The sequence below is a fragment of the Typopeltis vanoorti genome, chromosome 17, assembly GCF_054136105.1.
Source record: "Typopeltis vanoorti isolate ZY-2024b chromosome 17, IOZ_Tvanoo_1.0, whole genome shotgun sequence".
Lineage (NCBI taxonomy): Eukaryota > Metazoa > Arthropoda > Arachnida > Uropygi > Thelyphonidae > Typopeltis > Typopeltis vanoorti.
The window spans coordinates 63249932-63264614 of NC_143565.1; the positions used below are offsets into that span (position 1 = coordinate 63249932).

The 14683-nt window shown below is 34.7% G+C and overlaps 1 protein-coding gene across 1 annotated transcript in view; it reads left to right on the forward strand.

Annotated features, from left to right (window-relative positions):
* Positions 1-14683, forward strand: part of LOC150097443 (F-box only protein 30-like) — a 210001-nt gene that overhangs the window by 121905 nt on the left and 73413 nt on the right. The window contains exon 6 of the mRNA XM_090407140.1: positions 6711-6952. Coding sequence (XP_090263266.1) covers positions 6711-6952 — 242 coding nt within the window. The remainder of the gene's footprint in view (positions 1-6710; positions 6953-14683) is intronic.

Genomic DNA, 14683 nt, shown 5'->3' on the forward strand with positions numbered 1-14683 from the left:
TCCAGAACTGAGGCTTACAATATGGGACTCCATGGTTGGACCGCAATATGCAAGCCCCATGTTACGTGAATGAACATGCAGCATTGTCTTTAGTGGTGCACAGAGCATGTACAGTGGGATGTGGAAGTTTGAAAAGCTGTGTTATGGAGCAATGAATCACACTACACCCTCTACTGAGTATATGGACAGATATGGTGGATGCCCAATGAACATCTCTTATCAGAGTGCATAACTGCACCTAAGAAATTTAGAGGTGGTACTGTTGATGGTCTGGTCCTGTTTTTTCTGATTTAGTCTTAGACCTTCGTTTGTGGTGCCATGAATGTCACCACATTGGACTGGCCTCCAGAGAGCCCCTGATCTCAACCCTATTGAATATCTGTAGGATGTAGAGCAGTGGTTCCCAAAGTGGACGTTACCACCCCTTGGGGGCATAGAATGAACCAGGGGGACAGTACTGGCCTCACGAGCAAAATACAGCGTTGAATTGCAGTAAGGGGGGAGGTGAAACCATAAAGGAAAAATTATGAAAAACATTTATCATCAAAAATTTTGTTGATATGACTGTTGTATAATTTAATAAAGGTCGTAATGGTTGCTTTTTTTCCAAGGAAACGTCAAAATGCAAGTTACAGTCGATCGGCGTTGAAATTCGACAACAGGTCGTAACAAGCAAAGCGTTGGTGGGCACATACTTTCAAGTGATCGAGATTTTACAAGTCCAGTATGCGTCGGCAAGAACATGTGCATGTTATGACTTGTTCACTGTATAATACTATAAATACGTGAGATGTATGAAATCAGTTTTAGATTGTTTCTGAATTGTTGACAAGCAATTAGCAATTTGATGTATTGCATAAACATTTTAGTGCATATTCGATACCTAGTCAGTACCTTACTTACACCGATTACACACTAAGCAAAGTATTGTTGTTCCAATAAAACAGCAAGTTTCACATTAGTATTTTCATACCTTTTCTTGTAAGAATAATTTGGTTTAGGTTCACGAGAAATTGCATTCTAGCAATTTCATTAATTTAACTTTTTTTTGCAGAAAATATCATGGCTGAACTCAAGAAAAAATGTAGATGATATAATATCGAATATTTAAAATACGACTTTATTCATTCATCTACAAACAAAACATTACCAATGTGCCTGATTCGCCAAAAAGTTTTTTGAAACGAATCTATGAAGCCTTCAAGACTAGACAAAAGTTCATGTTGATAAAAAAAGATAAGGATTTATCGTATTTTCAAGCACTTAAAGAAAAATTTTTGAAACAACTAACATTGGCAGGTATGTTTTCAGCAGCATTCAAACTAGATGATGATGATGGGATGCTTTTACAACATTTCCTTACTGATTGCTAAATTGGGAAAGCTGCATAATGTTGGTGAAGAACTAATCCTACCAGCTGTTAATGAGGTCACATGCACTGTACTGAACAAGCCAGTGATATTATCAAGAAAATTTCTTTGAGCAATAATATAGTGCAATGAAGAATTGATGAAATGGCCCAGGGTGTTAAAGTATTTAAAAACAACCCAACTCTATAAAACTTGTCGAGTCTACTTTACCAGGGAATGATGCTTACTTTTAGCATATGTACAATACATAAAAGAAGAAAAAATTTGCCAAGAATTATTATTTGCTAAAAATTTGCTAACTGCTAAAGCAGAATTGATATTTCATGCATTGGAAGAGTTTTTTAAAGAAAAAGAAATCCCTCTGAATAATATCTTATCAGTTGCTACTGATGGTGCTTCAGTGATGGAAGAGTGCTATTGTGGTTTTATTGCATGTTTCAAAGAGGGGCACTGCCAAATGTATGCACTATACACTGTGTGATTCATCATCAACATTTAGTTGCCGCATACCTGAGTGATTGTCTACGCAGGTCATTACATTATGTAATTACAGCAGTCAACAAAATCAGAAGTCATTCATTGAATGACAGATTGTTTTGGACAACTTTGTATTGAAAACGATGAAGAATTCAATCGCTTGCTGCTCCATACAGAAGTAAGTTAGTTGGCTCTCAAAGGGTGTCTGTTTGAATCGATTCTATAAACTCTTTTACTCAGTGCTACAGTTTTTAGAAAACAAAGATGATTCTTTATGAGCCAACTGGATTAATTTCAAAAGTGACATAGCTTATTTGACAGATTGTTTAACAAATTTAACAAAAAAATCTACAGTTCCAAAGAGGTGAGTTGAATTTAATACAAACAAAAGCTGTTATTTCTGCGTTTGTGTCAAAACTTGTCCTGTACAAATGAGACTTAGGATGAGGAGAATCCAGCCAGTTTCCAAATCTATCAACAGTGGAAAAATGTGATGAAAACATGCTCAGTTATTGTCAGCACTTAGATGCTCTCCATTGTGATTTCAATAAACGATTTAAAGATATTCTTGAAATGAAAATACCTGATTTGGTTTTGGACTTGTTTTCAAGTACAAATAGAGAAGAATCTTTACAATTACAAGAGGAACTAGCAGAAGTAACAACACACGAGGAATTGAAATTAAAATTCAAAAACGGGTGCTAACATTTATGGTTGCAAAAGTAGATGGCCATACTTTATCCTGGATTGTGAGCTGTAGATAAACAGTGTTTAATCGCATTTCCATCATAATTTTTAGTGGAACATGAGTTAGTGCGGTCACAAATCTTTTAACTAAAATAAAAGAAATCATCTGCAAATAAATGATCACAGTGATTTAAGAATGCTGCTGATAAATATAGAGCCAAATATCAATAAATTGGTTGAAGCACACCAAGCTCATCCTTGTTAGGATTGTTTTTAACATTACTGATGTTGGATTCTGATTATGTAGATATTAGAGTAATTATTATTTGCTTCAGAATCCAACATGATCTTCCATCACAAAGGCTACATTTGTAAATATTATTTAATGTAAATAACTTAAATTATAATTTGATATCATGTAATTACCTTAACTATATCTAATATTTAATTGTTTAATCAAAGATATGTGTTAATAGTAATAAGATTCTGTATTAAATATTATTAAGCTATTTTATTTATTGTTATGTCAATATTATAAGAACTTGTATTTGTAATTTAACTACGCATTTATTGAAATGCAAATATTCTATTTATTCTTGTTTGTGAAAGTTTAACGTTATGTAATAACTGAATGTAGTGGTATAACCTTATGTAACGTTAGCGAAAATGTTTACGTTTATTTGTTGTCATGGAAACGCGTGAAATAAACGAGTGCGAGTGGGACAGAGCGAGGGCTGGAAAAAGAATAATAAAAAAAAATAAGAGGTAACAAGAGAGAGTTGGGACGGAAACTTGGAAGTGAAAGGAAGCAAGGGCATAAACTAGAGAAGTAGAAGTAAATGAAAGGTTCTTAAGGGCAGGAGTTAAGAGGATAATTTTTATGAGTGAGCAAGGACGAAGTGAATTTTATAGTTAGCTGAAAGTGAAGCCAGCAGTAATAATAAAAGGGAAATTGATGCTGTAATCGGATAATATAAAAAGCTGGACGTTCAAGGAAGAATTCTGAATAAACCCAGTTGGTCTAGAATTGCGGCTTATTTCCGATTTGCCCTAAGGAGAACCGCACAGTGTTTTAATTAGTTTATGAGTGGTAACAAGGATAGTTGAAGTACCCTGCAGTCGATGTCTGGATTTCTGAAGCACGATTGATAGTGCTTTAAGTATAACTGTGGATAAGTCTTGTTGATGTGTTTTTTTTTTAGTAAGATAAATAAATTCCAAAAGTTTGCTCACAACATAAATGATGTACTAGGAACTATTTCCGGTAAGGTTTATCATAGTGTATTATTTCAATGCTTGAAGAATTGTGTGTTAATTACGCTATGCTTAACGCTACTTTAACCGTGGAAACTCTTCGTGAATGAGAGTTGGAGATAAGAATTGTTTGAAAGATATTTTCAGCTATTAGTGCTTGTGATATTTTGTACTTATAGCATGACTGAGAATTGTGTGAAAACTGACTAGATTGGATGTTCTGTTTATTTAATTAAGTGTAGAAACTTTGTAACCCAGAAGCTGAGAAAGTACATGTGAAGACTTGGAAGATTGTGCTATTGTGATTATCTTGACTTGATATTTGACTTGTTTCTAGTATAAGGAAATTAGAAGTAATATTTATGTATGTGTTATATGACCTATATTAAATGTTTCATTTGTTAATCTAACTATTGTATTTGCCTGAATTTCTTTTTACTGCACCGTTCACAAAAATTCGAATTTAGCGGGAATCCTAGAAAGAAAATAAATACTTCGGCCTGATTGAATGAAAAGACTGCTAACTAACTTTGAATTGATCCTACTATTTCATATAGACTTATCTAAGGATAGAGTGGCGCAGTATAATAGAAATTTCTCTGCCCTTGGATTGGTGATCAATTTACAATTAGTTGTGTTTTATTTTATGAAAGTGACTAGTAACAAGATGGCGGATTCGAACACAACATGAAGAAAACAACATCACGACACTGATTGTTATTTACTATTTTATGTGCAATTTTTACATATATGCAATTTATGCTTGTTTTGTTAATTTTAAGTGTTATTAAATTTTCAGCTCCAACTTGTAATATTTTTATGTGCAATTTATGTTTCTTTTGTTGATTTCAATAAAATAGTTTTAAAATTTCAGTTCCAAGGTGTCTTAATTTCAAACTTCAAAAGTCTCTACTAGATGCATAATAAAATGCAAATTTGTTTCTGTATCTATCTGTTTAAAACTTGAGAACTGCTGATCCGATTTTCTTACCATTTTCTTTTATACGAGGGTCTGAAAAGTTCTCAGCCTTGACTGTAGATGGCAACACTATCGACAAGATTTTCTTTCTAAGTTGGAACATCTGTCATAAGCATTCATGTGAAATTACAAGTCATTCTATCAAGTAGTTTTTTTATACAGCTGTCTGAAGCAAAACCGTTGTCTGTATCCCTTGAAATGGATAAAATTGAGTATCGCATGGTTATAAAATTCTGTTTAAAAGAAAGTTTAACGGCAAAAGAAATTCATTCGAAGTTCATAAAAGTTTATGGGCATTCTTCACCTTTGTTTTCAACAATTAAGAAATGGGCTGTCAAGTTTAAATGTGGCTGTACCAGCCTTGAAGATGATCCATGTGAAGGACGTCCAAAAAGTGTAACAACACCAGAAATCACTGATCAAGTACACAATATGGTGTTGGATGACCGGCAAGTCAAAGTGCGTGAAATTGCTGAGACTATAGGCATTTCAAAAGGATATATTTTAATAGGATATCCAAATAGGATATATTTTGCATGAAGAATTGCAAACGAAAAAGTTTTGTGCATGACAGGTGCCATGCTTGCTCACAGCAGATCAAAAGTGCACTCACATGAGAATCTCTGAACAGTGCTTGGAGCATTTTAACAAGAATAAAACTGATTTTGTGCGTCGATTTATTACTATGGATGAAACTTGGATTCACCATTACACACCAGAATCCAAACAGTAGTCAAAATAGTGGACAGAAGCTGGTTATTCAGCGCCAAAGAAGACAAAGGCGGTTCTATCAGCAGGAAAGGTCATGGCATCGGTGTTTTGGGATGCTAAAGGCATTTTGTTTATTAATTATCTTGAAAAGGGTAAAACAATAACCGGGGAATATTATTCCGATCTTTTAACCAGACTAGATGGAAAAAATCATCTTTCATCAGGACAATGCACCTGCCCACAAAGGTGTTTTGGTAATGGGAAAGTTAAGGGATCTGTACTATGAATTGTTGGAACATCCACCATATTCCCCAGATTTGGCTCCCTCTGACTTCTATCTCTTCCCAAAATTAAAACTTTTCCTTGCTGGTGTCAGCGTTTTTCTTCGAATCAAGAGGCGATTGCAGCTGTATAAGGGTATTTTGCAGCTTTTACTGTGAACCCCTACAGGAACGGGATAATGGCACTGGAACATCCCTGGAATAAATGTGTTAGTCTTAAGGGAGATTATGGTGAAAAATAAAAATAATTTTGAAATTATGAATTGGTTTTTTAATTGTTAGGCGAGAACTTTTCAGACCACCCTCGTATGTATTAGGTAAAGCTGGTCAGGTCTTAGAAAGTAGTTTCCAGGGAAGGGGGTGCTGAATAAATTTTTGTTTGACAAAGGGGGCAGTATTGCCAAATAAGTTTGGGAACCACTGATGTACATAGTGCAGTGAGACCACCGGTTTGAACATGGTTGTGTAGAGTGCTTGGCTCTCTAACTGTTCTATGCAGATATTAGCCAAAGGGGAGAGGTGTGAACCCCATGACTGTCCAGTCTAAAAGTATTTGTATACTTTTCCTTTCCATGTGAAATAACTAGCATGTACTGTAATTTCTCAATTACAGTATATACTTTGTTCATTTCTTAATTATTTAGTATGCTGTTGTATGGTTATTCTTTTGAAGATTATCCTCAAATTCCGTTATAATAATAATTTGTTAAATGTTGTAATAGTAAATTATCTGACATCTGTTAATTACAAATTTAGTTGCTGCAGATATCAATAATTTTTGATATCAATCTGCTTTAATCACACTTTGTATATTTTTACTTTATATTTTTCCCACCATAGTATGAGCTTTCTCACTTCTAGTCATAGAGTTGAAAGCGACATAGTTCATTGTATGTGGGATACCTTATTTTTTTTAATCATTTAATGTATTTAATTAATTCTTTACTTTAGGATTTTAGACGTGATGAATATGCTTGGCACTATAAAAATGTCCATAGTGAAATTCATGGTGGTTTGAATGGTTGGCTGGAACAACGATGTCCCCTAGCTCAATATGGCTGCATGTTTTCGAGACGTAGATTTTATCCAGCACCACTAGGATCTACTATAGTTCACAGTGACATTTTGGGAAGCTTTGGCGTACAACCTCCTCCCCATATTCATCTCACAGAAGAAACATTGGAATTTGAAAGGTAAAACTTGGGTTATATTCTGCATAAAACAGAATTACAGTATATAAAGTAAATTCTGAACAACTGAAAGCTTGTCATCTAAATTCTGCCAGCATATTTTATAAATGGTTGGTTGACTGAACAGATAACATCAAATTATCAGTGAATACCAATGAATAAGTTATTTAAGAATAAAAACTTAAAAACGCAAAATTTTTTAAAGTATTTACTAAAAATTTCGTATGAAATTTTTATAGTTTCTATATTTGGCATTTGAAATAATGCTGGATTTAATGTCCACTTAATTTTTATAAATTTGCATCGCCGAAGTGAAGTCTTTTGCCTATTTATTTTAGTAAATACTTTTACTCACCAACCGAGAGTTCGCTTACAAAAAATACACCTCTCTGATGTTTCAAGTTCCTTAGTAGTCAGTTTTTGTCTCTTAAGGTTTCTGCCTGGTCTCTGGCGAAAACCAACCAGTTTGAAACAGCTGTCATGCCAGTGAAACCTTTACAAAATGAAAGAGTAAATCAGTGAGTGCATTCCTGTAAGCAATCTGGTCAAATTTCATATGAAACTTTTATAATTTCTATATTCGGCTTTGAAATAATGCTGGATTTAATATCAATTTGGCAGTTAACTGTCATTATATAGTGAACTCACTCACTATAAGAAATAAGCAATGATATGAGGGAGGCTTTTGTTTATTTCTTAAAGTCTCACTCATATTCTCATTTCAACAATGTACTTTTAAGGAAATTCTCTGTAGCACACATTCATTATCATGTACAGAATACCCTAATAGTACTACATGAAAAGTGTACATTGCGTCTAACTTCCTATTGACAGTTTTCCCTCTGAATTAGTCTAAATCTGCCAAGACTGCAATGTTGTCATCTCTGGTCATGTCCACTCTTCTAAGGCACTTCTGATTGCATTAATTCACCTACATCTTGATCTTCTTATGACCTGCCATCAAACACCAGTTTTGCTAATCTTTTATTTTCCATTCTGTTTAAATAATGATGCCATCTGAGATTTGCTTTGTTCACATATTTCTAAATGCTAACAATATCCATTTCCTTCTAAATGTCTTCATGTTGTTTAATATGATTTGCAAACATTTGAGTATAGAAAATTATTTCTATACTCAAATACAATAAGTATTTTACAATAAGTTTGCTGCTGTAAAAAAACTATAAACACAATTAACTCTCTGTTGGGATTTTACATTTTGTTTTTCAATGCAAATAATGTATGTTAATCGATAAGTCTCGTGTAGTCCTGTGGAAAGTGTATTTGCATCCATAGCACTAGGCTGTTCTAAGAAAGACCATTTTAAGTCTGATTCTTGTCTCTGATTGGAGGAACTTTTTCTCAGCCTGTCTTTCACATGGGCCAGTAGGATTTTTTTTTTATTTTTATTTCAGAAATTTGGGTTTTAAATCCCACAACTTAAGATAACTGACCATCAAACTCATACTATTTCAGACAGTTATACATAGTATTAGGGTTAGTGACCACAAGATCGCAGTAGTTGTCTATACTCCCCCCCTTCCCCAGATTCTTATTAAACTCACTGATAACCTTGGATCAGCAATCTGTGATGGCAAAGGGTAGAGATTGGGTGCTCACTAGTCTTGAAAAGTTAATTAGAGCTAAATGACCGTTCCTACTATTTCAAGTAGTATCAACTTCTTTTGGGGATTAAAAGGCATCACGAGATTTATTTTTATTTTTTTATTATTATTACTTATGTATTTTTTTGATAAATCTTGTTCTGAATTCAATTTTTGTTCATATAAATGTAGTATATTTCTTATGTTTGTCATGAACCTACACACACACACACACACACACATATATATATTTGACATAAAACTTGATGAATCTGAATTCAAATTTTGTGTATGCTAACAATAATAAAAACAATTGAATTTCAATTGTACTTGTACTAGTACTTCTCTTTACTAATAATGGTCATTTTATCATATATCTACAATTCTAACACTACACATAATATTGAATTTGGATTTAGAAAATACCAATCTTATTTTTGCTTTTTTTTATATTTTAGCACATTTATGATCAATGATTTAAAAAATTTCACTGCCCGGACTAACATTTAATTAAATTAAAAATGATTAATTTTCTCTTGACATTTAAAATCAAAGTTTGTTTTACATATGGGATATTTGTTTGTAGAAACTAGCTTATATGCACTGTGCAGTCATCAATGTGTTAATTTATTAAGAAGTAGATTTCTGTTTTTTATTTTAAATTTGAAAAATTTCTTAGTTTATAAAGTTCAGAAGTGAATAAGCAGATGAAAGAAGTAAATATGCCAAATAAATCATAAGTTTGGGGGAATTTTTCAATGCAGTTTCAAATTCAGAAGTATTACATTAAATATTTAACAGAAGTTCAAATATAGATGAAAATGCTTCAATATTAATGAAATATTTTACAACTAAACATGACATGCTGGAGCCGATATTGGCAGTGACCATAATATGGTCATCGCAACTGTGAATATAAAAATCAGGGAAAGATTACCTACAAAATCAACTTGTAAAAGATATAATATAGAAAAATTAAAAGATCCCCAAATAAATACACTATATAAATACAAATTAAAACAAATTTTTGACACAAGCTTCAAGAAACATAATAGTATCGAATCTAAAACCAAATACTTTTCACAAAAGATAACTGAGACAGCTGAAGAAATCCTTGGATACAAAAGAAAAATAAATAAACCATGGATAACCAACAATATTTTGGCCCTATGCGACGAAAGAAGATATTTGAAATCTCATATTAATAGTGGTGATAATAGAGAACAGTTTAAAAATATTACTAAGATTATTAAAAAAGAAATCAAACATGCTAGAAACTTATGGATATTGGATGAATGCAAAAATATAGAAGAGGACTTAAATAAAAATAATTCTAAAACTGCTTTTCAAATTATCAATAAGCTAACCAAACCTTTTACTGCAATTAATTGGAGCATAGAAGATGAAGATGGAACTCCTATCACGGATAACCAGAAAGTAATTGGTAGATGGAAATGTTATGCAACCAAGCTTTTTCAAAAGGACCCTCAACCGACCGATGATATTTTGGACGGAATTTTGCCAGGAGGTTCGGAGGAAGGATAATAGTGGTGATAATAGAGAACAGTTTAAAAATATTACTAAGATTATTAAAAAAGAAATCAAACATGCTAGAAACTTATGGATATTGGATGAATGCAAAAATATAGAAGAGGACTTAAATAAAAATAATTCTAAAACTGCTTTTCAAATTATCAATAAGCTAACCAAACCTTTTACTGCAATTAATTGGAGCATAGAAGATGAAGATGGAACTCCTATCACGGATAACCAGAAAGTAATTGGTAGATGGAAATGTTACGCAACCAAGCTTTTTCAAAAGGACCCTCAACCGACCGATGATATTTTCATCGATCGGTCGGTTTTAATTGGAGCATAGAAGATGAAGATGGAACTCCTATCACGGATAACCAGAAAGTAATTGGTAGATGGAAATGTTACGCAACCAAGCTTTTTCAAAAGGACCCTCAACCGACCGATGATATTTTGGACGGAATTTTGCCAGGAGGTTCGGAGGAAGGAAAATAGTGGTGATAATAGAGAACAGTTTAAAAATATTACTAAGATTATTAAAAAAGAAATCAAACATGCTAGAAACTTATGGATATTGGATGAATGCAAAAATATCGAATTTTGCCAGGAGGTTCGGAGGAAGGAGATTACCCGATATTAAAAGAAGAAGTTATTGCAGCAGTTAGCTCCTCAAAAATTGGAAAATCACCAGGAAGTGATGGTGTCACAGTGGAACTGATACGTGAAGGAGGTGACATCATCATATACACCTTGCTAAATTTATTCCAGGACATATGGAACACAGAGACTTGGCCTTCTGATTGGTGGACTTCTGTCCTTGTACCTATCCCTAAAAAGGGAAACAGCAATAAATGTAGCAACTATAGAACAATAAGTCTTATTAGTCATCCAAGCCAAATCCTGTTAAAAATACTATTTTCAAGAATCGAAAAGAAAATAGAAAGCAGACTATCAGATGAACAAGCAGGTTTCCAGAAGTACAATCGACCATATTTTTACAATACACATACTAGGCGAAAAATACATAGAACATAACAAAATAATCTGTTACAACTTCTTAGATCTTCAAAATGCTTTTGACTCAATATGGCATGAGGCATTATGGAAAATTTTAGAACATTATGGTATTGACAACAAAATCATTAGGATTATTAAATCTCTTTATTCCTCATTTGATATGAGAATTGAAATTAAAAATTACAGCAGTGACCCATTCTGGGCAGAACAGGGGGGTAAGACTGGGATACATCTTGTCCCCTCTTCTTTTTAATTGTTTTCTGGAATATGTCATAGATGAAGCTCTTTATGAATATGACACTGGAATAGTAGTTGGCGGACTAAGAATAAATAACTTGCGTTTCGCTGATGATATCGATCTTCTTGCAGAAAGTGAAGAAGAATTACAAGAGATAACCAGCCGTGTTTTCGGAACATTAAAAAAATATGGATTATACATAAACCTACAAAAAACAAAAACAATGATAACCTCAAAATCAGACATTGAATTCCTAAAGATACAAATTGGCAATAAGCAAATTGAGAATGTAAAGAAGTTCACTTATCTAGGAAGCATGTTGAGTCAAGATGGTCATTCAAAAACCGACATTAAATACCAAATTGCTAACGCAACCGTGGCCCTACAGAAGTTAAAACCATTGTGGGGAGATAACAGAATAGTAATCACAACCAGACTAAGACTAATTGACACCTTGGTGAATTCTGTCCTTTTGTATGGTTGTGACGCCTGGACTTTATTGAAGGAAGATGAGAGGAGACTCCTGTCTTTCGAAATGAAAACTTACAGAAGACTTTTGAGAATTCCCTATACCGCTCACGAAACGAATGAAAATGTTCGAAAACTGATTGACTCAATAGATGGGAGAAAAAGGGAAAATATTCTGACAGTCATCAGAAAAGACAGATGAAATGGTCCGGACATGTGGAGAGGGCTAATGGCATTCCAAAGCAAACCCTAGAAGGAATCATTCCGAGATCAAGGGTTAGGGGCTGACCTCGATTAAAATGGACAAATTCCTCCCTTTCTCAACTGACATCAAGAACAAGAGACCGAGACGACTGGAGGAGGCTAGCAAAGAGTATCACCTACCAGCCATGAATGACCCAACGGTTCATTTAGGACTATGGAAGAAGAAGAAACATGGCATTAATTTAGAATGATATGAAAACTCAAGAAGACAGTACGTACTTCTAAAAAAATGCAAAATCATTGACTGCTATTTCGTGAGGGAGGAGTGTGTGTGTAAACCTTTAGAGCAAACTGGCAGCTGTTAATAATATGGTTAGCCCTTGGCTTATGATGTATGCAACTTATGACCCCCTCATATGTATGACAGTCATCCAGTTAACATATTCATTGCACACCTACTTCTGTAACTGATGGACAAAGGTGTTGCTCTGTTTTCAAGGCATATTTAGATTTTTTTTTTTTTTTTTTTTTTTGCTGCTACAGAGGGTAGCAGCAAAACTTGCAGAGATTGTTTGAAAGAATGTAGCATCGAGTGAGTTGACAACAAAATGTATGAATAGTGTTTGGAAGAAGCTACTCAAATACTTCATGCATTCACAGAGACAAAGCTTAAGAGATGGTGCTGTCAGCTAAAGAAGTTTGAGGTTGACAGTGAAGATGTACAGCAATTAGTAGAAGCTGAGGAAGAAGAGTTTGCAAATGAAGGCACCTAATAAAGCTCCAAGCACAAAGTTGAAAAAAAAACAAAGACAGAAGAACAAGAAGCCACTGAAAAAATTGGCAGAGGCATTTGCCATTGTTAATAAAGAATTCAATTGTTTGAAGACACCACAACTTGGAGAGATTTAGCAAAGTAGACAGAATGATGCAATTGCTATAGAGAAATTTCTGCAGAAAAGAAAAGGCAAATTGCAGACTTGAGTTGGATGCAATGTACAAAGTTTAAACCAGACCACTTCTGCTGTCACCTCATCTACTCTACTAAAGATGAGCCTAGACCTTCCACAATTTATGCATCTGATAAACCATCTGTAGAATACTTTCATGTTGGAGGCTTAATGGATTTTTTACAACACTCAAAAAGAATTAAAATAGACTTTAATACTTCCTATATTTCGTCCTAGTCACTAGGACATCTACGGGGATTACAAAAACAATTAATGTAACATGCACACAAATATCAAACAGTACTAAGCCCAACCACGTGGGTGACACTAAAGTCCTATCTAGGTAGAGCGCCCTCTAAGGGCAGTAGTAGGTGGCCTGGAATGTAAGGTGGGAACTCTGGTGATGAGGATGTTTCCCAAATCTTCGGAAGCTTAATGCAACCATATTTATTGAGATTTGGTTGGTTTTTGAGAGCTGCTGCTGCTTCTAAGAAAAGTCTCTCTTTCTTGAATTTTCTGTAGTGGAGCATGGTGGTTTTCTTCCATGATACCCTGTGGGTGGTGTCCAAAACATGGTCAGCCAAGCCTGAATGGCCATAGTTGTGTTTGAAGATGTAAGACTTGTGTTCCTCTAGACGAATGGATGCTGATCTGCCTGTCTGTCCAAAGTACGCCAGCTTACAGGAACAGGGTACTTTGTAAACTCCAGACAGAGAGAGAGGAGGGAGCTGATCTTTCGTAGAACAGATAAGGGTAGCAAGTTTGCGATGGGGCTTATATGCTTTGTGTAGGTTGTACTGTTTTAGTATCTTGGCTATTTTTTCGGATGTGCCACGGATGTAGGGTATGGTGATGGCATTTTTAAAATCTTGTTGATGAGAAGAATGGGGAATGGGGGAGGAGTTGATTATTTTTTTGATACTGTGATCGCTGTAGCCATTGGAGAGGAAAGTGCTGTGTATGTGGTTAAGCTCAGTAGTGAGGGCGGTTCCACTGGAACAAAGATTGTGGGCTCTCTTGGTAAGGGTTTTAATGATGCCATATTGTTGTGAGGGGTGGTGGTGGGAGAGTTTGTGAATGTAACTGCCTGTGTGTGTGGGTTTTCTGTATACGGTGAAGGTAAGTGTATCATTAGGCAGGCGTGTGACTAAGGTGTGTAGGAAGGGTAAACAATTGTTCTTTTCCTTTTCCATAGTGAACTGGATTCTTGGATGTAGACTATTGAGATGACTGTGGAAGGAGTCTAACGTGTCTGGGCCATAAGGCCAAATAGAGAACACAACCAGATAGAAGGTTTGAGTGGGGCTGAGTCTATGGCTCGTTTTTCGAAATCTTCCATATAGAAATTGGCAAGGGGGGGGTGAGAGAGGGGAACCCATGGTAGTTCCCTCTATCTGCTTGTAGATTTTGTTGTTCCAAGAGAAATACCCAGAGTTAATGGCAAAGGAAAAGAGATCTAAGATGTCAGAGGGAAAAACGTTTTCTAAGAGAGATAAGGTGTCAATTAAAGGAATATTGGTAAACAAAGAGGAGATATCAAAGCTTACCAATATGTCTGTCTTATTCAAGGACAAATTTTCTGTGAGGGCTTTAAAGTTGGTAGAGTTTTTTATATAGGAAGGGGACCTTCCCGTGAGGGGGATCAGAGAGTTGGCCAGCTGTTTTGATGGTCTATAGCAAGGTGCATTGGTGGCATCTACTATAGGCCTGAGTGGGGAATTGG